At 49.5% G+C, this 26,683-nt stretch overlaps 1 protein-coding gene across 7 annotated transcripts in view; it reads left to right on the top strand.

Moving 5' to 3' along the window:
- The window catches only part of EFCAB6 (EF-hand calcium binding domain 6), a 220,566-nt gene that overhangs the window by 135,784 nt on the left and 58,099 nt on the right, over window positions 1-26,683 (top strand). For all 7 annotated transcript variants that reach the window (XM_082738840.1, XM_082738846.1, XM_082738842.1 and 4 more), the window contains 4 exons: window positions 3,770-3,884; window positions 6,220-6,353; window positions 11,656-11,888; window positions 22,519-22,615. In XM_082738840.1, coding sequence (XP_082594966.1) covers window positions 3,770-3,884; window positions 6,220-6,353; window positions 11,656-11,888; window positions 22,519-22,615 — 579 coding nt within the window. The remainder of the gene's footprint in view (window positions 1-3,769; window positions 3,885-6,219; window positions 6,354-11,655; window positions 11,889-22,518; window positions 22,616-26,683) is intronic.

Raw genomic sequence — 26,683 nt, forward strand, 5'->3', positions numbered from 1 at the left:
GCTCTGTCTGAAAGTCCAGCGTTGGGTGCTAAGGTGGAAGGAAGGATTGCTTTTGAGAATGTGGTACGGTACCATCACCAGGGGATTAGGTAGAGTTGGGTGGGCCAGACAGATCTGGCCTATGGACTAGAAACTTCTAGATTTGAGGTGTGGTCAGATCATGATCACGGTATCTTTCCAGTGGTCACAGCATCGTGGAATATGGAATTTCCTAGATGTAAAGAGCTACAAAGACCCTGAGAGCTTGTGCACGTGCCATTATCCTCTCTCTGCCCCAGCTCCTCTGTTTCTACTGTCTCAGTGGACTCTTCCCTTACCGAGGGATGTTGGGCTTGGTCGTGTGGCTTTCTTTGACATGGCGTGTGACAGATTTGACCCGAGCAGCAGCCTTAGATCTGCTGTGTGCTTTAGCTTGGCCTTGTGCCCCAGCTAATATTTATATATATTATATTACATACTAGATATCTGTTATATATGTATATATATGTGTATATATATATATAGGCATATATATATGCCAACATATATAATTGGCATGTTATATATATTATATAGTATATACCTGTTATAATCTGTGTATTATAATCTATTACGTGGAACAAATGGCAACAATAGCTTAGAGGGCAGGGACCCGGGTAAGGCAGATATGGTCACAAGGGCTCTCCATTTTACGTGATGTGGTTTGGGATGAACTCTGGGTAGCCTGTGGAAAGGTAGGGTGTATGTATTATAATCCCCAGGCAACCACCAAAAAGATGACGCAAAGAGGCCCAGTGAGCAAGTGCTCCTCACACGGAGACGCGGGTGCGTGTCTCTGTCCCGGACGCTCTGCGATGACGCGGGTGCATCTCTGTCCCGGCGCGGCAGCTGCTCTGGGAAAGACCGAGCCACTCAGCAGCTTCTCGTTGTGGGCACCTGCTCGGGGCCATGTGTCTCCCTCCACCGAGAGCCAACAATATTCCCCTGGAATGATGTGGCTTCTTGTGGAAGAGCCCATCTGCAGTCCAGGGGACATCCCGGGGGAGGGGGAGTGACGATTTTGTCATCAGAATATGCCAGGCCAATGGCTTGTCACTCTTTGAGGAACTTCCTCAGGGACATGCCTCCTAGAAAGGACTTGAATGGTTAAATGTTTTGAAATCTGCTTTGTAAATGCTGCAGTTTGGGCGTACATGGTAGGGTAAGTTGCTTCCAAGGGCCCTGATAAATCTAGTGGACTTGCTGTGTTCATCTTAGAGATGAGAATGTGCACAGGGAAGCTCCAGAAACACGCGTGTTTGCAAAGTGCCTCTTCTGGTGAGCACCCCCGCCGGGCTTTGCGTCCTGCGTGCTGCTCTGTGCCCGTCGGCGGTGGCGCGCCCGCAACCTCTGGACGGGCTGCCCAAGGCATGCCTAACCTCCGTGCTGCTTCACAAGCCTCCAGGCTGTGAAACATTTGCCTACAGACATTTCCTGACTATCCGTTACATATGTTTTTGTGAAAGGACTGTGCAAGAGGAATTTGCAATGAATAATTCATGTGTAATTGTTTTCAAAATATAAAGTTACTTTTCAAAGAAAGCAACCAATCTATCCATTTCAGAGTCCCCCTGCCGCTTGGGTCCTTCTGTGTGGGCCACAGCTTTCCATCGAAACACTCATGCCATCCTGTGCTGGGCCAGGCTCCCCCACAGAGCTGGGACAGGGTGCGCGTCCAGATGGCGCAGAGCCGTCCCAATTCCCAGCCAGCGCCGCCTGCTCTGGTCCCCATGCGGGCCTTTGGGATCGTCTTGGATTCCAGTGCTGCTCTGTACTGAGCCCCTGCAGGCAACACCACCGCACCTGCATTCCGTTCCCTTTGCTCTCGGCTTCCGATCCCGCACCAGACACTTCCTGCAGCTTGTTACTCTAACTCGTGCACACAAGCCAAGTCAAGGCCAGGGCCTGACCAGCGGGATCAGTACAGGATACAGCGGGATACAGCAAGCCACTGTCACATTCCACTCATTACTGACACTGATAGTGAGGATAAGAACAAGTCAAAGGTGCCAACTCCCTGGGTCCTAGTCCTGCACACCAAGAAGGATGCTCCCAAACAGAAGGAACCAATGACTGCACGCGAGCTGTGGATACATGCTGCGGCTCAGTGGGTGTACATTCGGCAGTTCTAGTCTGAAGAGGCCGAGGCAGAAGGTTCTGTATCTGTAAAGACCTCAGCACCGTCCTGGCATGGAACAGGCAGTAAGCATGGTGTTGGTGATGGTGATGGTGGTGATGGTGATGATGATGGTGGTAATGGTGGTGGTGATGATGGTGGTAATGGTGGTGATGGTGATGATGATGGTAATGGGGATGATGGTGGGAATGATGGTGATGGTGGGGATGGTGGGGATGATGGTGATGGTGGTGGTGATGATGGTGATGATGGTTGTAGTGGTGATGATGGTGGTGATGGTTGATGATGGTGGTGATGGCGGTGATAAAGGTGGTGATGATGGTGTAGTGATAATGATGGCGGTGAGGAGCATTGTCTCCTCTCATCCCCTGTTCCTTTCCCTCTTCAGCCTCCTCCATAGAATGTAGTCAGTGTATGCTGACCCTGCTGTCCTCTGCTCTTCAACTGACTCTAGCTTCCTGTGGCACCAGAGTCCCTGACCTATGTGAACAGCTGGCCTGTTCATCCCCTGCCCCCTTCCCCTCTGAAAACACAGACGACCCTTCCTTCAAAATCCGTCTCCAGACTCTGCTCTCCCAGACAGATTTCTTTCATCTGTCCTGGGCAAGTTCAGCCACCCTGGATGTCTTTGGCCGTTAGATGCACACATTTCCAAGTGTGATTCGATGTCCTTTTTTGGAAGAGAGACATATTTTCTAATTTAGGTTGTGGTGCTCTGAGAGCAGGAGAGATGGTATCTTCTGCCCTCCCTATATTCCTCTCAGCATCCCTTTTGGAGGGATTCACCTGCAGGCAGGTAACACTGGCCTGGTTGTTGACCTACTGGCCCCTGACAGAGGAGTCCCGGCATAAGGGCTCCTTGAGCAGCGCAGCTGATCAGTTTCTCCTAGGAAGGCATCATCTCGATAATTCTGCTTCACGAAGTGCGGTGCAGGGAAGTACGTGTTCTCATTTGTCCCTCCACCTGCCCGACTATTCACACAAAACAGAAACCACTGGTAAGCGGTAGGTTCCGTGCAGTGGAAGGAAGGGAGGGCGGATGACTTTCAGGGAGTGCACTCACGTGAGGCGAGGAGAGAAGCGTCCACGGATGGTCCCTCCCCCACAAAAAAAAATGCAGGAGCTTGCAGCTGAAACTGGATCATAATGAAACTTGGATAAAAACTTTAGTTCTCCTCCCTCAAACCACCTTGCTGGACTTTGTTCGTGTTTCCTCAACATCTGTGAATATCAATCTCACTTTAGGAGACTCGAAACGCTCAGCTAGTCCCAGCAGATGTGAATTTGGGTATCTTGGAAAGCATGGCCTTTGGAAAGGTTTGCAGCACTGACTGCAACCCCCAGGGCCAGCCACCCCGCCCCCAGCCCAAGGCTGGGAGCCCACGTACTGCTTGGTTCACTCACTTGCTCAGCCAACAAACCTTGCCCTGGGTCAGGGAGCCCGGCCTGTCCCAGGCCCCGCCCGCAGGGAGCCTGTGGGTGGAGTCCGATGAGTAACAATCAGGGCTGGACCCCAGGGGCCTGGTGGTGGTGAGCCCACAGCGGGGCCGGAGGGGCTCAGGAGGGAGCCTGGGACAACCTAACGGCCTCTTCCTTCCCTTTCTTCCTTTCCAGGCGCTGGATGCTAGCGGAATGCCTGTGGATGACGACCAGCTCGCTCGGCTGACTGCAAAAATTGGATATAAGAAAGACGGGATGAGTTACCTTGATTTTGCCGCAGGATTTGAAGGTAGCTAATCACCAGCGCCAGCCCTGCTGGGACGCGGCTGGTGGCACTGCCAGGCTTTTCGAGCGGTGCCTCGAGGCCGCCGGGGGAAAGGAGTGTGAGCTGAGACGCGGAAACAGTGTGTGTTCTGAGACTGGAAACAGACATTTTTGTTTGATTTTTGTCTGACTGTGTTTCGGCCTTTTCTTTTCACTAAACCAAACTGTGAGTTTGCCCGACAGAGCCTTCTACAGACTTAGAGCCCAAATGGTTTCTAAAATTTGCTCCAAAGCCCATGCTCCTTCCATCACGCTTCCTGTCCTTTGATATTTTCCCTCCTGAGAAGAGATCCTGCTTGTCTGTGGTTGGTGGTACCCATGCACTACCCAGGCCAGGGTCCTTCCCCCTTTTCTGCAGGGAAGGATGCAGAGATCCTAAGAGATTCAGGGACACACCCGCAATCACCAAGCCGCTGGCCCTCCCCTTCCCCTGCCCCAAAGCGCTTGCCAGGAAATTCACAGCCAGGCCGGGGTGAGGGAGGCCCTCCTGTTTGCCCCCTGCTCTTGTTCTGCTTCCCCCCCGCAACACCCAGCAGAGAGATGACCAGCAGCCAGCATCCCACCTCTCTGCCGTGTTCTCCTCCTCCTGGGCTCCACTCTTGCTGAAGTTTAAGAAGGACAAATAAACCCTCTAGGAAAGCTACAAAAATCACACAAATATGTTGATGGAATCTCTTTTGTTTTGCTGCAAATACACTGCAGGCCAGACAGGGCTGGGAGTCTGGGAGATGGCCGCGTGGGGTGATGGGTCTCCTCTAGAGACACTGGCAAGCTGGGACTCCTCACAGAGAAAATGCCAAGGTTCCTTCTGACCATGGCAGACTAGCATTTGATGGTCCTGTCCTAGGGGAGGGCAGGTCCCACTTGGGAGGAAAAAGGCAATTCGAGAAGCCGTGGGTTTTAGAATGTTGACCCTTGGGGTGTATGTTTTGACATTTTTGAAGGAGAACAAAAAGGAGGAAAAGGAACTCATTTATTTTAGTGCTTCTGGTGTGCAGGTGAGTTCATCTTTCACTTGAGGAAAGTGGGCCCCCAGGGTGAGTCAGTCACTCGCCCCACATCCCGGGGCAGGGAGAGCATTGCAGAGTGGAAATGTGACTCAATAGCCATCAGCTGCTCTTGGCTTCCTCCCTGTCCCTGTTCTGCCCACCCACCCCGTCCCCAAGCAGTCCCCCGGCACTGACTATCTCCCTGCCCAGCCAGATGCTGACAGGGTGGGGGTAAAGACCTAGGCCCCAGGCTGGCCCCAGGTCAGGGGTTGGGGTGCGCACGGCAGAGGGGAGTTAAGCAGCAGGGGAAGGTGTTATCTGCCATGAATAGTGAACCTGAGAGAGGCCACTCCAAGCCCAAGTGGAGGTGAGGTAGAAGCCAAGTTCAAGACTGGGCCGTAGGACGCCCACGAACTCCAGATGCTCTGCCCACCATGCATCCTGCAGAGCTGAGCAGTAGGGAGAGGTTAGTGTCAGCATGTGCAGAGAACCACATCTAAAACCAAGCCTAGGTTTATAGCCTGGCTTGAGACAAGGCCACACTCACATTATCCCAATCTGATGGAAATGGGTTGTTTTTTAAGTAGAGATTATGGTTTCTTCCTCTGCTTGGGGGCAGAGAGAGGGCCTAACTTAGTAATTAGTCTGCTGGGCTCTGGAATCTGGTGGGCCAGAGTTCAGCGTTGCTGTCCATAAACTCTGTGACCTTGGGGAAGTTGGGAGGAACCCCCCACCCCAATCTCCATCTCCTCATATGTAAAATGGGCAAAATAATAGATTTCCTTGCATGTAAATGAGGCACAAGAAGAGAAGCCACCTCTTTAGGTTGTTGAAAAGACCAGCAAATATTTGAAGGTCCCTCGTACAGGGTCCAGCAGATAAGCAGTCACGAAACACATGGAGGATTATCGAAGGTTGATTGACGTCCACATCGTAAGGTTTAGGGCATGAGTCTAGGAACAAAAACAAGGCAAGAGTGTTCATTCACTGCCTCTGGGGATGGAGAGATGAGTAAGATGTGGTCCTGCCCGGCTGGAAGAACAGGTACGGATGGGGTTGCCGCCGCGTGCTGGCCGAGAGCGCGGCCCCGCCGTCCCAAGAATGAGTCCTCCTGGCAGTGATGGGAGAATGTCCAAGAAACTGAAGGGAAAAAAAACAGATCATAACTAGGTCAATGCTAAGTTCACTTCCCAGAGCCTTATTTCCATCGGGTATTCTGGCTGGATTTGGGGCAGGTAGAGGTCCAGGATCGCAACAGGAGGGGTAGGCGTGCCACTAATGGAGGTCTTCTGGGTTATGTCATTGTTTCAGATGCTAAAATGAATGGGCCAGAATCGACCCCACTGCAACCTCCAGTTCTTTCAAAGAATAATTTAGACAGCGACTTTGTAACTGCTGAAGAATGCCTGAAGCAGTTCCCCCAGAGACTGAAGGAAGCCTTCCGGGTAAATTATGACCTGTCTATCATTTAGCTTATCTGGACACTGTCCCCTGTGCTCCCAGCCATTCAGCTGTGCAGGCTGTGACTCCGGGAGCCCGTCATGTCCTGCTCATCACGGGACACAGCGCTGCTCTCCACAGACTCAGGCTCTCCCCTTCTCTCCTTGCCGGGGTGAGGGACTCAGGCTTCACTTTGCTCTCCCTTCCCCCTCCCTTCTGGGCTGCTGCTTTGCTGGCTCTGCCTTCTGCCTCTCAGAGGCCTTGGAGAAGTAAGGCGAGGATGGGGGTGGGGACAGTCTGGGTAACCCAAGTTACAGGGAATGCAGGACTCGTTCATCCGGCCTCTTCATGCCACCCATTCGCTCACCAGATGAGCGGGACGCATTTCGGATAGGCTGGAGTGTCTGCTAAAAGGTCGGAGCGCCATCCAGTCTAAGACACAGGCAGTGAACAGGGAGTTGCGACCTCTGGGATCGCCTGTTGTAGAGGGAATGGTAGCCTGCCATGGGGGCACAGGGAAAAGACCACACTTAGGAGGACTTCCTGGAGGAGGTGGGCCCTGAACCAAATACTAAACTGCCAGCGTGTGCTGCTCAAGGGAGGTGGCAGACAGGTCATGGGCTTCAGGGAAAAGCTTACGGGTTGGTAGGATGGGTTGCCTGTGGGCACTGGAATGGGTACTGTGGGGCAAGTAGACAGCAGCCATCTAGACACAGAAACGGGCTTAGAACAAACTCACTGCGTCTTTGAACGCAGTTCTTAGAACAAACTAACTTTGGGGCGCAAAGGAAAAGAGCAATGAAGGGAAGATCAATTTAATAAGCTGACATATTCGCTACGGGGTGGAGGCCCGACGGTGCACAGGAGCACGTAGGCGAGAAGGCGGCGAGTCCAGAAGAGGAGGGTAGGGAGCACCCTGGGGCTGGAGCTCACGCCCGCAGAGTTCTGTGCTTCTGGAACCTCCTCCCCGCACTGACTGCCAATCGGAGATGCATTTTGGTTACCAAGCTCCCATTTAAAAATAAATGTATTTATGAGGACTTGTCTGGCTTGGATTTGCAGGATGGTTCTGACTTTGAATGTTCTGTCCAGCCGTCAGACCCTGCATCCCAATTCTTGGTTTGAAAAGCTGCGGTCCCCGTGAGCATATGCAGAGAAGGCCTGGGTCCTCAGAATTCAGTCTGAGCGAATGCCCAGCCCCAGGGAGCAGGAGGAGGCAGGGGTCAGGTAGAGAGTCGAGAGCCTGGTTTTCTAAAGAAGGAAGTCCTGGTTGAGGGCGAGAGGGCAGGAGGGGGGCAGAGAGACCCTGGGAGCCAATGTTGTCTCTGTGCCCGTCAGCAGAGGGCTGGAGTGGCCCAGAGTGGTCCCAGGCAAGCACCCCTCCGCTGTCCTTACTTGGGGCGCTAACTCACCCACTCTGTTGCAAGCCAGACTCCTTTTTCTAGCCTCTCCCTCCACCTGTCGCCCCTGCACACCTTTCCCAGTGGGGGGACTCCATGGGGAAAGCCGGGCTCTGTGCCTGCACCACTCTTTTCCTACCTTTGGTCCCCGTGAAGCTTGGTGACAGTGCACAGATGTCTCATATTTCCTGGTGATCTTTAGTTTAAATAATTACATAATGAACTGATTCAATGAACATTTGCTGACACCCACTATCCTGCCAAGAGTTTATAATCTAGTGGTGAGACAAAGAAGTGAACCTCTAATTGCCAGAGTGTGCGTGGTCTGTACCAGGAGGCGGGTGACATCTGGGGTCACTGCCAATTTGCTTGTTGTCCTCACAGGTGGGCGTGAACGAGGCAAAGTGTGTGCTTTGATTTTTGAATGGGAAGGGACAGTCACTTTACTTATTTTATTGAGTTCCTATTCATGAGAAATTCTCAAACATCTCTCCTCATCAATAATGAAAAACCCAGCTTGTATCAGTTTAGAATACTGTTACAGCCACTGCTGTTGTTCGGCCAGTGATTTTGTGGCCGAATGAGGCCGTCTTAGTGCTCAGCTGGGCACAGGCAAGTTAGTCACGTGTTTAGAGCTCAGGCCAAAAACCAGGAAGAGCTGAGGAAATAATTCATGGTGAGCGAATAAAGGATATCTTCTCTCCCTGACGGTGGTGAGGAAGGGAGGTCTGGAGAGCCCCTGGGTGACCCGGGACATGACCTGACCACGGATTCTCTATGGCCCCTGCGGGCTCCCTCAGCGGGGGGCTCACCGTCTGGACAACGTCTCTGCAGGGTCAGGCATGTGTCCATGGGTTCAGATGTATATATTAAAATAATCAGGATCCCCCCCCCCCCATATACACACACACAAATGGGACCACTTCATGGTCTGTCCTCGACGTGAGACCTTGTAGGCCGGCCTCAGCATGTGGCCCTGATCAGAGCATCCCCTTTGCTGGTCCCCTTAGGACCAGCCCCGGTCCTGCCTGACTGGCCTGCAGGCCCCCTGGCTCTGCACTGGCTGGGGCCGCCTCTCTAGCTGCACCTTGACCCCTCTCCTCCTCCCCTCCCACCAGCAGGGTTTTTCCTCACCTTCATGTCTTTGCACATTCTGTTCCTTTGCCCGGACGGCCAGTCCAGCCCCTCTGATCAGGTACCTGCCAGCCGAGCTCCGATCTTTCTTATGTGCCTCGTCCCTCCCCTCGCCTTTGGACCTGTGGGGAGATCAGCTGCTGTCCGCTCCCTCCTAGCCCAAGTGTGTGTGGTCTTGTAATCCTCTGAGACAGTTAGGGCTGAGCTGTTCCTGAATCATCCACAGTGAACCGGAAGGATTGCCTACGTGGCCTTATTTAAGTCCTTACTCTACCTTATCGGGTAGGCATCAGCATCCCCATTTGACGGATGGAGAAACCAGCAGTCTAATGTGGGGAGAAACTCAGCCAAAGCCTCATGTCTAGTAAAGATTATATCTGTGCAACTCCAATAAAATTAGGAATCTTCAGGCCGGCAGTGAGCACGGCTCTCCTGCCTACCTTCCACCCTTGACTTGCTGGCATGGGCCTGAAGGCCTTTCTGCCCCCACTGGACTGTGCAAACTCTGATGTCAGGGACTGTGCGGTAGTTACAGTGTGTGTCTGCCCAGCAGAATGCTTGTCACATAATAGGTGCTCAGGAAACACTCGCCATCTCCAGACCCATCAGCTTCATCCCGTGCGTACTGATGAAACCCTGCTCTGAGCTGGAGATACAGGGAACGGATCAGCACCCTCATCACACGTCTTCCTTCCAGAAAGGGAGCAGACAGTGAACAAACAAATCTCTAGTGTGTCAGGTGGCGACATGTTCTATGAAGAAAAAAGGCAGGATGGGTGTCAGGGACCGATCAGGGTGCCATTGTCCAGAGCAGGGGTCAGGAAATGCTCCCTGACAGGGGACGCTGGAGCAGCTGTGCCGAAGGGTGCAGGTACCCGGGGGGATTCCCCAAGATGCCCAAGGCAGGCTTGGCACATTCAGGACAGTGAGGGAAAGGGAATGAGGGCAGAGGGGTCGCCGGGTTTGGGGGCCGTGGTGGAGGACTTAGGACTGGACCCTGCGAGCGGCGGAGAGCCAGCGGGGTGAACAGAGGTGCACCTGGTGCCGGCCTGAGCTGTGGTGGGATCACCCCTGCCACTGGTGCGAGCCGTGGCAACAGTGGGGGTGGGGGGGGGCTTCCAGCCCCTTGTGAGCTTCCTGTGGAATCCAGGGAGAGGCAGTGGAACGGGGAGAAGCTGGCTGTGGTGCATGTAAGGAGAGGGTGGGCAGGGATGACGCGGAGGTTTGTGATCTGAGCGGCTGGAAGAAAGCGCCGTCACCTCCAGAGGTGGGAAAGCTGAGGAGGAGCAAGTTGAGGGCAGGGGCTTGGGGGTCAGGGGCCTGACTTGGGGCTTGTTTGGTTTGACATACAAGCGGGGATGCCCCAACGTCTCTGCAGATGTGAGCTTGAAGGGTGTGGGAGGCCCGGAGCCGACAGTGTCACAGGAATCCGCAGCAAAGAGGTAGCCCGCACCCCAAGCAAGTCCCCGGCGGTGGTGACACAGGTGCCTGCCTGCTGGATGGTGGTGCCCTGCGAGGCAGGGGCAGCATTGGAAGTTGGTCCCCAGCCCACTTAGCACAGTGACGGCACGCGGGGAGGGGCTGAGTAAATGCAGGAGTGCAGACAGACCTCTCCGCAAAATCCCAAACATCTGGACTGGACACTTGAGTCATAGCGGGTCTCGCTTTGCGATAAATAAGGCAGCTCCTGGGACGTGCAGGTATGAGCGCAGCCGCGGGCCGGGAGTCACCAGGTGGACCCGCGGGTGGGGGCTGCGTCAGGTACTGGTGGAGACCAGGGGTGCTCAGGCCATCGCGTTGACTTTCCAAGCCCGAGATGCGGGAAGTGCATTCAGGGGAGGCACGGACGTTGGCCAAGACAGAGCCAGTTCAGAGCCCGGGTACCAGGCAGCGGTGTAGGACCAGAGGCAGCAGTACCAGTGAGAGACAGCATGCCTAGGGTTCTTGGAAAACATGCCAGGCAGGTGGCGTACAATAGCCTGTTCAACCCGCCCCACCGCCCGGGGAGGTCGGACTTTCGCGATCCCCATTTTACAGATTAGAAAAAGGAACCATGACCAGGTCAAAGCTCTCACCTAAGGTGACCCCAAAATGAAGTGGCAGAGCTGGGATTTGAGATTAAACAGCCTGCCTCCAAGTAGTGCCACACAGCCTCTAACTCCCACGTTCTGCTCCAAGGCTGCTCCTCATCTGCAGGACGGGGATGGCCATGCCCTCCTGTGGTCCCACCGACCCAGCAGGTGCACCTGTGCAACATCCTGGGGGGACAGCAGGCATGCAAAGCTCAGACAGGACTGGTGCCTCGGCACGGTCCTCAAGAATCAGGCCATGGCCTCTGGATGGCCTTCGGGGAGCCCCCCCAGTACCGCACTTGTTCTCCTGTAGACAGAAGTCACCAAACATCATGAAACTTCTGTAGAAACATCGATATCTAGATGTTTCTGTGTCCCTGAAAGCTCCAGCATCCTCTTACCTCCAGTGCTGGAAGGCGCAGTACCATAAACACAGAGAGAGGGGTAGGGAAGGATAAGCCTTTCTGGTCCCTTTCCCTGGATTCTTTGCATTAAAAGAGGCCACCAAAGAACATGGTGTATCATTTCTTGGGAAGGACGTATCATGGCAAGGATTTTCCTGGAGGAGTGAGATCTCCCAAAAGCAGGAGTGGGAACGCCGGCCCTTCCTCATTTTGGAGATGAGTCCGTTCGCGTGGGGTTGTAAGTGCTGTCATCGGGGTTCAGAAGGAAGTGCTTTGACGTGTGCATTTTGTTTTTAGGACCCCTACTCTGCCTTCTTTAAAATAGACAGTGACAGGGACGGCATAATCAACATGCATGACCTTCACAGATTGCTGCTGCACTTACTGTTCAATCTTAAAGACGAAGAGTTTGAGCGTTTCCTGGGCCTTCTTGGCTTGAGACTCGGCGTCACTCTAAATTATCGGGAATTTCGAAATCTGTGTGAGAAGAGACCCTTCAGGATGGATGATGCGCCTCAGAGACTCATTAGGTAAGAGGGCAGAGCACCTCAGTGCCTTTGCCTGTGCCCAGTCCCGTGCTCCAGCTGGGCCCACGGCAGGTGGGGAGCAGACTTGCCCCCTGGGAGCAATTATTTTGTCTTTTTTTGGTGGTTCCAGAAAAATCACAAAAGGAACATGCATTCAATATAAAAAAGCTAGAAATTACAGGCGCCAATGAGACAGTATGACCTCATCTAGCCTTCCGTGAGCCTCGTGTTGGCATTTCACTGGGAATCAGGCCAGTCTTCTTTCGAGGCACACAAGCAGAGACATGCACTTATGTTTTTTCATTTATAAAGTGGGGAATCGGATGTATGGGCTCAGCCTTCTGAGACCTCTGGGCACCCTGCCCTTTGTCTGAGCTGTGCTGGGCCACGTGGGAGGCTGCCCACTAACACTTGTCAAGAGAACACTTGGCCAAGCGTGAACATGGCAGCCCGTGCAATCCGTGTGAACTGGCACCACAGAACCCCTTATGGCAATTGATGGAACCCACGTATTATTTCAGGCTTCTCTTATGAATGTAAGCATATACATACACAGCTGACCCTTGAACAGCACAGGATACTTCAACTCTGCAGGCTAAACTTAAAGTGTAGATTTTTTTTTCTATAAATACAGTAAGGTACTATAACTTTGCTTTCTCTTCCTTAATGATTTTCGATCCCAGGACTCTGGGATCATGACCTGAGCCGAAGGCAGATGCTTAACCAACTGAGCCACCCAGGCGCCCCTGTCTTCCTTATGATTTTCGTAACATTTTCTCTTCCCTGGCTTTATTGTAAGAATACAGTACATTATACATGTGACATACACCATAGGGGCTAATCGATTGTATTCTCAGGCTTCTAGTCAACACTAAGCTATGGGTAGGTAATTTAGGGCAGGAGTTAAAACTTACATGGGGATTTTCAACTGTGTGGGGTTTGGCGCTCTTAACCCTCTCACTGTTGAAGGATTGACTGTATATCTTCTTCTTTTTATAAATCTGGGGTCAGCCGTGCAAACTGTTTAGAAGATGCAAAGACCCCTCCAGCCCTTTCCCAGCGGTGTTCCGCCCCAGGCCCCTGTCCACTCCATGCCAGCCTCCCTCCCAGCGAGGAGGGGAGTCTGCATGTCAGCCCGGCAGGAACTCCATTCGTGTCCTCCATCTCCCCAGTGACAGCGGACGCCCCCTTAAGTGGTAACAGCGATGCCAAAACCATTGAGATCTGTTGAATGCCAATGGGCTTGAATGAAGAAGCCATTCACCTACTCCTTGACCAATTATTAGAAGGATACTCCTTCTATTTCTGGAAGCATTTCCATCCACTATGACAATGCAGGGACATGTTTTCTGCATGGTTGTAACATTCACTAGCTGTCCTGCCCTCGAGGTACTGGTGGCCCCTCCTTCCACCAGGCAAGGGAGCTCCCTGCAGCGAGGGGGCCTCAGGAGCCCCCATTGCTGGGCCAGATTGCATGATACTTGGCTAGGCTGCAGAGGCCCTCTGATATCGCTCTTTAATTTTTCTCTCAAATTCGTTGGTTTTATTTTGCCTGCACTTTCAGAAAAGCCAGCCAGAGAGAAAACAACTGTAGTCTCTTTCTAAGCGAAATGATCACATAGCATGTGAATTGGACACCTGCTTCCAATTGCTCAAGTTCTGAGGAGTTTTAATATGAGACTTGATTGCTTAACATTAAAACAATACAAAAATATCCTTCCCAAAGAATTTTCTGGAGAATGTATGCAGAACGAACCTAGAAAATTTCAACCACAAAGCGCCATCTTCCCATTCAAATGACTCAAGCTTCTTATTTGTATGTGTGCCTTTATTCAACAAACATTTACTGAGGGTCTGCAATGTGTTAGACGTTGCCCCAGGCCAAGGTGATACAGAGATGTATAAGGCTCCTTTTGAAGGAGATCACGGCTGTCTATGGGACAAGGACAAAAATTAAAAGCTACACTGAAACGTGAGGATGTCTGGAGTGCCACAGAGGTGGGAGCAGCTAAACCTGCTCGAGGCACACAGGAGAAGTGGGACATCTGAGTGGGATCTTGCGGGGAGAGTAGGGTTTGTTGGGTGCAGGCTACCAGACGGTGGTTCAAGGCCAGAGAACGGCATTTACAAAATCTGAGGTGCGAATGTCAAGCACATTTGGGAAATGGGGAGAGGATTTGGGTGTGGAAGTGGCATGCATGGGGGCGGGGTGGGGGCCGGGGGGAGTCCTGGAGAGGCAGGCGGGCCAGCTGAGAAGGGACCAAAGGAGTTCATCCTTTTCCAGCAGACAGGAGAGGATTTTGTGCGGTGCAGGGAGGGGATCACCTCGCACAGCGGAAAGATCCTTCAGCGGCCCCAGAATAGAGGATGGATGTAAAGGAGGCGCGCCTACAGCCCAGGGAGACCCGGTGTGGCCTCCAAGGGTCTGGCGGAGACAGCACAGAAACCCCAACTAAGGCACTGCTTTAGAAAAACGGACCCTCCCATGGCCAGACCCCATGCCCATGCTTCATGAAGACACAGCCTTTAGTACCCTGGGGCAGGGGGAAGGCACGACTACTTGACTTTCCAGATAAAGGACCCAGGTGATGGGTGGTGGGCTGAAATGTGAACCCAGGGTGCCTGTTTGGAAGGGCCCCTTTCTCTGCCTAGACACCTCACCCTCTTTCACCCAAACACCCAACCAGCCTCTCTCTCCTCCCCCAGCCAAACCTCAGTGCCATCCCTTTCTGGAAGCCATCCCAACCTCTTGCTGGGGCTCCTCTGCCTTCTGGGCCCTTACTTTCCACCAGCATTATCAAAACACAATACTTTTGAAAACTTTGAGGGTAGTAAATTTATTGAAGAGAGTAAGACCATCTTGTTTCTTCCGTAACTGCAAATATTTTCATTTTTAGATGTATAAATACCAATTAGAGTGATCAGTCCAATGACTTGTTTCACTTTCATATCATTTCTTCCCTTCCAGTCTCTTCCCTTGTTTCAGACACACCTGCCTGTCCATGTATCTCCTGACAACCCACATCAGTACATTTTGGTGACTGTACACCGTAGGCGGTGGAACAACACCATCACGTGTCCTTTTAGCAAAATTAAACGCTCCAGCTTCTTGTCACAAATATTGTATGAGCAGATCCTTCCTGTTGAATGGCTAGTTGAATTTAAAATACCAAATTTCCCTTTTGTTCTTAGAAATTTATCATTCATTTGTCAAGAGATCTGGCTTATCTGGTCAGTTTCACCATCCTCACTGGAATCTGGAGTGTGAACCTGTGTGCATTCCTCTTCCAGCTCGTCTGATCTTTGGGAAACATCTTCTTATCTCAGTTTTCTTCCTTCTGCCATTTGAGCATGAAATAAGCATTCTGGATTTCTCACTGTGTTCAAGAAAACTAACAAAACTATGAAGATGGTGTGCTGTCTCCTTTTATACTTTCTTGAAAGATGCTGGTGTACTTTGGGCAGTACGATCAGGAGACTGGGGAGTGATCCGTTTCAGTATCATGTCATCGGCTAGGCAATTCCCTCATTTTTTGTTTTCTTATTACTCTCTTAGTCTCTTTTCTTAGAATAGTTGGAAACAATGAGTAATGATTGACCACTTTTTAGGATAATGAAATCGATCAGTAAATTTGAAATCAAGATCACTAAGATCCTGTAATATATATGAAAGGGTCAAAGACCCATGTGGTATTGCAAGATAGGATGAGTTTTATCTCATCAAGAAAACACTTTTTTTTGTTGCTCTTTGAAGGATCTCTAAGAAATGCTGAAAGTCCAGAATGCCAGTTCTCTTCCATTTTCTGGATTGTATAGAATTTTTATTTTTGCCTTAAATACTTGATATAATTCACCAAAGAAGTGATCAGGTCCTGGAGCTTCCTTTGTTGGAAGTACTCACACTATGAATCTAATTAATTTAATAGTTAGATCATCCACAGTTTTTCTTCCTTCTTGAACGAGTTTTTGTAGTTTGTGTTTTTTCAGATATTGGTCCATTTCACCTAAGCTGTTAAATTTGTGGGAATAAAGTTGTTCATAGTATTCCTCCTTTATTATTATTTTAATATCTGTGGGGTCTCTAGTGATATCTCCTCTTTCATTTCTGATATTGGTCGTTGGTGTCTTCTCTCCTTTTTTCTTGATCTGTTTAGCTTTAAAGATTTATCATTTTGTCGATATTTTCAAAGAACCACTTTGTTTCATTGATTGTACTCTATTGTTTTTCTAAATTTCATTGATTTCTCCTTATGATTCCTGCTTTGAGGATAGTTTTCTCTTCTTTTTTATTTTCTTAAGTTTGGAAACTCGGATTTTTTTAGTTGGGTTCTTTCTCTTCGAAGAAAGACCTTAAATGCTGTCAATTTCCTTAGAGGCACTGAGTTGGCTACATTTCACAGACCTGGATATGTTATGGTTTTAATTTTCATTCCATTAAAAATATTATCCAATTTCCCTAGAGACTTTCTTTTGATCCACAATTATTTAAAAGTGTGTTTTTGTCAACTTCAAAATATTTGCATGGTTTCCAATTATCTTTCTGTGATTGATTCCTAGTTTAATTCTGTCATGGTCAGAAGACATGCTTTGTGTGATTTTAATTGTTTGACATTTGTTCAGCTTCATTTTACAGCCCTAGAGACGGTCTGTGTTGGTGAATATTCCATGGATCCTTGATGATAATGTGTATTTGGCTCTTGTTAAGTAGAGTGGGCCAGTGAGATCAGGTTGCTTAATAGTGTTCCTGTCTTCTGTGGTCTTATTTTCCGTTCATTCTATCCATTACTAAGAGAAAAGTGTTAAAGTCTCCAAAACCAGTATGTGTTTGTCTATGCCTCCTTCCCATTCTATCCATTTATGCTTCATGCACTTTGATATCTGAGAAAAATAGTGTATTTATACTTATCATTTTGCTTCTCTTCCCTTATTTCTGAAGTTCTCAATTTCTCTCTGCTGTCATTTTTCCTTCCTCTGAAGGACTTCCTTCAGCAGGTGTTTTAGAGCATGTCTACTGGAGACAAATTGTCTTAGTTTTCCTTCACTGAGAAGATGTCTCTTGCTCCTTCAGTCCTAACAGGTATTTTGGCTGGGTATAGAATTCTGGGTTAACACAGTTGTTTTCACAGCACTTTGTGAATTTGATTCCATTGTTTTCATGGTTTGTGGTGAGAAGTCTTTGTCATTCAGGTGGTCCTGCCCCCATGGTGGCACTTGTGATTTTCCTCAAGTTGCATTTAAGACTTCCTTCGATTTATCTTTGGTTTTGAGTAGTTTTAGTATAATGTGTTTGAGCATGACTTTGTAATCTTTTGGGGGGCTACCAAACTTCTTGAATCATTAAATTTATTTTTTCATCAAGTTTAGAAAGGTTCCAGCTATTATTTCCTTGTGTTTTAAAATTTTTTGGTACCAATCTCTCCCTCCTCCTCTTCTTAAATCCGAATGACATGAATGCCAAACTTTGTGGTTTTGTGTCACAAGTCCCTATATGTCCCTGGGGCTATATTATTCTCCCTTTTTTTTCTGTGAATCAGATTGGGTTAATTCTATTCATCTGTCTTGAAGTTCACTGACTCACTCCACTGTCATCTGAATTCTGTCATTGAGTAAATCCAGTGAAAACTTTATTTCAGTTGTATTTTTCAGTACTAAAATTTCCATTTGATTCTTGTCTTCCCCCAGCCCTTTTTTTCAAGCTTCTATTTCTTGGCTCAGAACATCCGTCTTTCTACTTACTTCAAGGACATTTACTCTTACTTCATGGTTATCATAGCTGCCTTAAAATATGATAATTTAAACATCTGGACCATCTTGTAGTTGGGCTTCTGTTGTCTTTTACCTTGAAAATTGTTGGGATTTGCCTGGTTCTTTGTATACCAAGTGATTTTGGATCTTATCATGGACACTGTTAAAATCCTCAGTAGCATGTTGATTTCTTTTATATTTATTTATTTATTTTTAAGATTTTATTCATTTACTTGACACAGAGAGAGAGAGATTACAAGTAGGCAGAGAGGCAGGCGGGGGGTGGGGAGCAGACTCCCCACTCAGCAGAGAGCTTGATGTGGGGCTCGATCCCAAGACCCTGAGATCATGACCTGAGCTGAAGGCAGAGGCTTAACCCACTGAGCCAACCAGGTGGCCCTTATATTTATTTTTTAAGCAGAAAATCAATCCAGTTAGGTTCAGACTGCATGTCTTGACCTGCCTTCTGTAGTTTCCCTGTGAGGTTAGTTTCAAGGCCATGGCAGTAAGTCTTCACTACGTAGCAGTCAAGTTCTCAAGGTTTCTGCTCTGCTGCTTTGGGCTAGTTTCACATACATGCACAGCAGAGGTAAACCTGGGACTTCCTGCACAGATTTGGGCATCCCATTTTCCAGATCTCTCCTATTTCTCCCCATAATTTCCAGCCCCAAGAAAAGCCCTTGGTTTTTGGTCTTCTGACTGGAAACTAGGTTTTAGCCTATCTATACTGTTATGTACTTCCTATGATTGGGTCCACCCCCAGGGCAACACAATGAGAGAAAAACAATAATGTGGATACCCTCCACATTCTTGGAACACAGAACGTGTCCTCTGGTGAAAGAGAAGAGTTGCAGTCTTAGGGACCTACTTGGCCACTACTGCTGCTGGCCCTGTCACAAAAGTACAGTTTTATAACTGGGAGTCCTGGCATCAGGACTGGGAGAGTGAAGAGACAAGAGGCATTCTCCCACCATACTCTGTACTTCAGGACCCTCCTTCCAAGTTCTTTGGTCAGAAGAACAGGCTTTCTTTTGGAGCTTTTCTCGTCCATGCCTGCTACATGGTTCCAGAATCAGGAGTGCCCTTAAGCCTAAGCTGGGAATACAGGCAGTTAAGAACGCATGAAACTCATAGTCTATCAGTCATTCTTCAAATTTGATTTCCCCCTCCATCAGCCTCCTATTGTTTACTTTTTAGTGTCCTCAGGGTTACTTTTTGTCTTCCCTCTAGAGTTTTGAGTTGTAATCGGTGGGGGAGAGAGGATGGAATTGTGCTTACTCCTTTTTAACTGGGACCAGAGGCACATCTCAGGACTCCTGACCTGCCTAGAGTGCTAGTCCCTGAGATGACACAGCTGCCTCTTCATCACTCATGCCTCAAAGAGCTGCTCCCTGGCCTTCCTAGCTGAAGATTCCCCTCTCACCCATCTTGAGATGGGTGAAGTATCTGAAGTTATCTGATTCATTCATTTTCCCATGTGTGTTATAAGTTCCCACCATTGCAGCATGAGCTCCTTGAGGATGTTGGCTATGTCCATATTGTTGGTCAGTGTGTTTGTAGGACCTAGAGCAGCACATAGTAGGAGTTCATATATATTTGTGTCTGACAGACTGGCTAATAGGAAGACTGTATCTTCCTGACTATCAGGATCTAAAGAGCCAGGGAATAGGAGTGAAAACCAATAGTTTGGAAAAGGCCACAGAAAAACCTTCTGATCTCTCTAGGGGAGACTGGTATGTAAAATGGGACAGGGGAGAAACGGATGGGAAAAATCATAGGAGTTCCTGGTTTGAGCGTGGGTCCCTAAGAAAATAATCAAGACTAATGGCCTAGAAGAGAAATCAGGTTGGTGGGGGCTGTTTGGATATGCGTTTAGATAGTGAGATCAGTGTAGGTACATTGACTTTGCAGACATAGAATCCGCATCCTTTGGGGGGAGTTTAGGTGAGACCTCTGGGTGCAGGTTGCATTTAAAAGGAGTCTAAAGGTGAAGGCAGGGGAATACTCATCATCTGGACCTACAGCCCTTTTAAGCAATAATTGTGAATATGCAACATAATCCCACCAACCTTCTCAAACCTCTAGTGGTGAACTACTGGTCGACCTTTGGATCCCTTTCTACCCTTGAAATTCCATGATTCTGTGAAGTCCAGTAGGCAGTTGGAGAGAGATGGAACAGAAAAGCAGGTGATGTTATAGCACTAGCCGTACAGGCGTGTGGGTAAAGGGCATCAGGGGGCGGTTGGGGACATGAGAAGGGACGACCTTTCAGAAGAGAGAATAAACTTTGCGATGGAAGGAGAGGACTGGTCAAGGGTGGAGGGAGCCAGGGAGGGAGGGAAAAATCACACTGACTGAAGGAACACATTTGCCTGGGCCCAGGGTAGGTGTCCCCCAACCCCCACCATGGGGTCATTTAAAGAGCAACATGTGGAAGGCAACCAGAGGGGGAGAGATCATTAACAGTGACACATGGAACAGCAAAGACCCCTGGATTCGGCAATAAAGAAGTAATTGGTGAATTTAAAGCCTGGGGTGAGGGCTTCAGTAAAGGGGGGTATGCTCGCCTGGTTTACCCATGGGCCCCCATGAACCGGCATTTGCCCAGGGGGGAGAATGAAACTGGGCCCATCGCATTTGGTCTGTTCAAATGGTAACTAAGGAAGAGGGAAGAGACCCCACCCACTCTGCTGCTGGTCCTCAGTACCCTGCCGACTGAGTAAATGCCAGAACTTGGTGTTTGCCAAACAGGGGGAGTCACTGTGTATGTAATTCACAGCTAATGTAATTAAAATAAGACCCTTTCTCTGTTGTACACAGGTCAATATCCCGGTGTAGGTTTCCAGGATGATCACGGCCACCAATGAACCTGGTGACTAGCAGGTGCAGGGCACTGTAGATCATCAAGGAATGGGAGGAGTGGTCCAGGACAGCTGTCAGGGAGCAGCAGCATTTCTTCGAAGGGACTGGAAGGAGAAGCCAGGCAGAGCACTCAGTACTGCTTGCTCTGTTGATTCTAGCTGCCATGACCTGGTTTGCCATCTGTTTGTGAAATGCAGGACAGAGTGGCGCTTCCAGGAGAGCCTTGGTTGGTGGGAGGAAGCCGCAGGCTCCGCTTCTCCAGCCTGGGCGCCTCAGCAGCATGCTGGCAGTGCTGCGTTTGCTGAGACAGAAATGCTCAGTGGCAAGAAGACTCCCAGTGCATAAAAACCAAAGGTGGCCCTCACCTCTGTGAAATGTAATATTTGGGGGCTCCTGGTGGCTCCATTGGTTAAGCATCCAACTCTTGATCTCAGCTCTACTCTTGATCCCAGCATTGTGAGTTCAAGCCCCACATTGGGCTCCATGCTGGACGCGGAGACTACTTAAAAAAAAAAAAAAAAAGTAATATTTAATGGATCTTGTCCTACAAAGAGTGAAGTTAAAAGAGCACCAAACCTGTAGCTTCAGATGGAAGCAAAAATGGTAGTGAGGTGGTGTCAGAGACCTGAGAGTGATTGGCTCCCATAACTGGCAGTGTGTGGTTTTGGCAACTTATTTAGCCTCTCTCAACAACGGCTTCCTCTTTTGCAAAGTGGGATGGTAATGCTGGCATTGCCGGGAAATCTCGAGATCCTGCGGGTCACCTGACTGGCCGCGCTCAGCCGCCACCGGTCCCTGAGCTCACCGTGGCCATCAGTACCCCAGAAACCCACATGGTGCTGCCGACCTGAGCGTCACCCAGACAGTCATGTTCAAAGCCACCCTTCTTTGGGGATTACATAAACCTTTGACTTCCATCATTTGGAGCACACAAATGCCTGCATCCGCATGGCGGTTGACTTTAGACATTATTTCTTAGAGTCAGTTCTTTTGCAGAACCAGAAATAATACTTGTTTAAAGGGTCTACATGGAGCTTCTTTGTGGTCTGTCCCCCGCACTGGTTTTCCTGGGCCCCGTAAGGAGAAATTTCTTTGAGGGGCTGGATGCCTCAGTCAGGTGTCCCTCTTACACATTCTCGGGCAAGATGCGCTCATCACCCGACGGGCCCAAGCACAAGTGTGGGCTCCAAGCGCAGCCTCAGATGGTACCCATTTCAGGAAACCGTCGGGGTGATGTCTTCATGGCCCGTCTTGCTGGAGGAACGTATCTGGTGCTCTTGTATCTGCAAGGGGAGTATTTCAAGGGCAGATGTGGGTGCAGAAAGCTCGGGTGCCCAGAAATGGAGTGAGAGGTGTCCCCAGGAGCAAAACAATTACAGAAGAATAAGTCGGGAAAGATTTTATAGGTTTCCATACACCCCTTCCTTAGTGGAAGAATTCAAGGCATTTCAAATTTCTCCAGCCACAGCCCCCATCGCCCCTCACCATGGCCTAGCCCCAGTGGTAAGCACCGGGTGTTTATTACAGTGTCTTCTGTGTCCATCATTCTGTAAGGAAATAACAGAGTTTTGATCATTTTATGTACCCTAAACCCAACCTGTGCACAGCAGCGGGGACGGAGGAATAGGCAAATCCGCCCCTACTGTTCCTGAAGTTAGCTTGCCAGTCATCTCAGCGTGTGAGTTCAGAAATAAAAGTTTTTAGCTGTTTTCTTCTGAAGATACTTACTATTCTATTGTGGGGTTTTTTTCCCCTTCAGAGAATAAATGAGCCCTGTTTGTTTTGTGAGCTGCACAAAAAGTTGAGCAGCATTTATCTGAAAATAAACAAGGACTTATAAAATTTAAGAAGACTTCCCTAACATACAGCTGGGGAAATGAGACTGTATTTTAGGAATTAAGTTAGACCAGATGTGAAATCACAGACTTCAGCGGTGTCTTTGAAATGAACGCGGATGGGGAACCCCTTGGGAGATTAATGAGTCCATTAAATTTAAACACAGTTATTTATTTTTTTTTCTTTTAAGACCAAAACAGAAGGTCGCAGATTCAGAACTAGCTTGTGAACAGGCTCATCAGTATCTTGTTACCAAAGCAAAAAACAGATGGTCAGACTTATCTAAGGTAAGAAAATGATTATTTCCTTAAAAGGAAAGGAAATGTATTTCAGTGTTCCCAGATCACCGGGATAATCAATCTGTTTCGATCCAGTCTTTGTATACCCAATCAGTGACTTCTGCTCTTCTTAAAATACTTTTCTAAAATCTCACATTCAAGGTCAACTGGTGTTTAGAAAAATGACTAATTATTGGAGTTACATGGACAGAAATTCCTAGCTTTATCTCAGGTTTGATATGAGTTAAAAATTAAAAAGAAATGACACTGTCATATTATATTTACACAGTTCAAAATATGCATCTTTAAGTGGTATTTATTCCTACGTTCCACAATTGTAGGAAGCACGTCCTGAAGGTGCGCACCCTTGACGGGCAGTCACGTACACTGATGTGGTGTTGAGACAGCAGCATGACCTAACGGCAGCTGCACCCCCAAGACAGTAGAACCGAGCATGCAAGACTGGGTTCACCCCAAGTCTGGAGTGTGGGGTCCTCCTTTTGTAACGCAGCAAGGACACAATAGCTTCACGTTGGGGACCATCTTTAAAACCACACAATGGAGGTATCTTCACGTTGTTGTGAAGAATGCCTCCACTTTGCTTCATTTGGTCCTTTCTGTTCTATCTTTGTCTCTTGCAAGGTCTGTGCACAACAGGATGTCCTGTCCTGTAAGTCCTGGGCCGCCCCTGGGCTGCCTTTCCCCAGTCCTCCGTGCTCAGAGTTGACTGTGCAGCGGCCCAGGGTGCAAATCACATGGAACGAGTCCTCGCACGCCCACTGGGCAGGGCTGGCCTTCTAGAGCCTTCCTCTGGGAAGGGCCAGCTCTGGGCTGGGAGCTGCGGCTACACAGCCATGCCAGCTGGGAGAGGGCAGAGAACCCTGTGTGACACCATCCGCCATGCCCTCTCATCGGCTTCTCTCGGCCTGCCTCTCTTCTCCTCCCCACTACCTCTGTCCCTTCTTTCTCCCTCCGCCCTCCGCTGCCCTCTCTCTCCGCACCCTGCCCCACTTTGATTAAGCAGCATGGGTTTGTGCCAGGGGTTCGGTGGTAACAAAGGTCTGTCTGCTTCCACCTGTCTGCTCACCGGCCAGGGCAGGTGGCAGTCAAGGAGCACAGGCAGCTAATTAACAAAGCAGGTGGTGCTCTGGGGATGCTGGGGTGCGACCAGAGGGCCGTAGAGGTCTTTGTTTCCGTCTTCTGGCATCCATCCTTCCTGAAATGCTTCCCCCGCCAGCTCTAGGATGGCTCTGTGTGGCCTCCTCTGCTCCCTGCCCGGGCCTGCCCTGGCCTGGGCTGGTGATCCCCCCAACCCCCCACCCTCCCCACCCCATGTCTCTGTGTCCACGGCTGCAAGCAGGTCCTCTGCACTCGCCTCTCCACATCTTGAATCCTGTTTGTTCTCAAGGTCATCTTTACCCTTGATACTCTACGGCACCCCCAGTGTGTTCAGAGGAGGCTCGGGGACCCCGGAGTGCTCTGCTGCTAAACCAGCAGCCTCAGGTCTGTCTCTTCTAGAACTGGGCCTGGCAGAAGTGTGGGGAGGGAGGAGGACTCGGCAGGTGGCAGAGGAAGAGCAATCAGAGCGGCTGCGAAGGGGTGTGGGGGGCTGCTGTGTTGGGAGTCAGGCGTCCTGCCCGTCCCCACATCTCGCCCGGACCCCGCAGGACTGACTGGTGCTGTGTGTCCCAATGGTCGCCTATCAGATGGCTCTGCCCACTCTTGCTTTATTTTGAATAAAGCTCTGAAGGCACTCGTTCTGAATTCTGAACCTGCAGAAAGTTCAGTGACGCATAGCTACTAAGACTAGCGGCCTTTACAACAGCTGCCTGGTGGTGAGGCGGGGGCGGGGGGCCCCCCTGGCGCACCCCTGCAGCGGAAGGGAGCTGCGGGCCCCGGCGAGCCGCCCAGCCAAGCTGGGCCAAGGATGCCTCTGGCCGAGCGCTCGGATGCACACAGGCATCGTCCCATTCTGGACGGCCTCATGGGCTCCTTCCCATGGAAGTGGTTTCAGAAAACAAGTTCACTGAGTTCTTCAGCAAACATTATTATGAATTAAGGATGCACAGTTGCAGGATATTAAAGACACAGTGACCAACAAAGGACATGGTCTCTGTCCCCAAGAGACAGAGGTATAAGCACCAAGAAGGGCGCTAAGGAATGGTGTAGATTACGATTGCAGTGGCTCGTTTTCAAGCTTGTTTTTTAAGTTGTGACTCTACAGTGGACTAGAATACATACTATATGTATAAAGAATACATATTACACGTACAGTGGACTAGAATACAGATTATATATAGCATGTATATATTTGTGTGTATAATATACACGAACACACGTAGTGTATAGATGTTGTAATACACATAATAGTAAGGTACATGCACAGTTTAGGTACGTTGATGGTAACATGCATCCCAAGCTGTGTCCTGCCACGTACCCACCATCCAGATGAAGGCGGAGAACACTGTCCGTGTGTGAGACGGCGCAGCCCGCTCAGGGTCAAGGGCCAAGACGGTGACTAGCTTCGGCTCTGTGGGCCATTGACTCCGCTCTCCTGTGATGGCCCTTGGGACCGTCAGACTTTCTCTTCTCCTCCACACTGGATGCGTGACAGTAGTTCACTGCAACGCTGAGTAGCAACTACGGGTTACTAATGGGGTCACTAATGAGAATGAACACCTTCTCCTCTATTCCTGAGTCTGATTTCCTTTCTCTGTCAAGTGCCTGCTTGTAAGTCTTCACACTGGGTCGTCTGGTTATTTCTCATCAGTCAACAGGAACTCGTATGACAGTTCAGCTCCTGGTCTGGGATAAGTGATACATGATGCAAGTGTCTTCTCCCGGTGTGTGTTTTGTGTTTCCACCTTTCTCATACAGTATCTCTCAGCAAATATAAGCTCTTCTTTTTGAGGTAGTCAGATGCATTAACATGTCCCTGTAGGTCTCATCCAAGAAACTGTGTCCCACCCAAAGTTGTGAAGATGTCCTTCCAGCAGCTTTCCAAGGTCCTTCTAGCAGCTTTCCAGGGCAGCCGTTCACATTGTGGTCTTGAAATCCACACCACCTGTCTCCTGTGTGTGGGGAGACACAGCTTTGATTCCACTCTTCCATAGGGAGACCCAGCTGCCGAGCCCCTTAAAGGTCATCTTTTCCCTCCCTGACCTATGGCATCACCACTGTCCTGCATCAAGGCCCGTGGGTGTCTCTGGGTCATCACTCTCTTCCACTGCTCATTCTGTCTGTCTTGGCACCAACACCACGTCCCTGCAGTCACCATAACTGAGTAACACGTTTTAATCAGCTGGCAGGCAAGCGCCGCCTCCTTGTTCTTGAAGAGTTTATGAACCCGTTTGTTAAGTTGCACAAAGGAACAAAATTTATGGGAAATTCATTGGGAAAGAAATGATGTCTTTATACGAGCCTCTCCAGTTTGTACTCATAGTATATCTCCATTTATTTTGGTATTTTTAATATCATTCAATAAAGTTTTAGACTTTCCTGTGCGGCAGTCTTGCAATCATTGGTAAGATTTGTTCTTAGGACTTTCTGGTTTTGATGCTATTGTAAGTATTATTTCCTGAAACCCTAACCCTAATCCTAACCCTGACTCTACAACGTTGTCACGAGGAGTGTCAGATGAGCTCTTACGTGCAAACAACTTAAGTCAGTGCCAAGTTCCACACGTCACCTTTAGTCTGTGGCTCTCTTAAATGGCCAAACAATCCCCAGATACATTTTGCTCCCCTCGGCGACATTAAAAAAGCTAGAACAGCTGGGGTCTCACGCGCCTTATCCCCCCTTAGGGCCGGAGGGCTACAGTCTCATTTCCCAGGCACTGCTTGACTCTTCTTTCTAGTCGTTTTGAACCCAAGTCATTGGTCAGGAGAAGAAGCCCAACCACACACCTGAGACCACTCATTACCCAGAAACAAGCCCCTTCCATATGTGATACTGGTGTCTATTTTGCTGTGTTACCTCCTTCACAGGAATGGCCAGGGCATCTGGAACTTTGATAAAAAAGTAATGAAGCCGGTGGATGGGGAGAGAAATATCTTAGATTGCTTGAGATATTGACTC

Source organism: Mustela nivalis (genome assembly GCF_964662115.1).
Source record: "Mustela nivalis genome assembly, chromosome: 7".
Classification (NCBI taxonomy): domain Eukaryota; kingdom Metazoa; phylum Chordata; class Mammalia; order Carnivora; family Mustelidae; genus Mustela; species Mustela nivalis.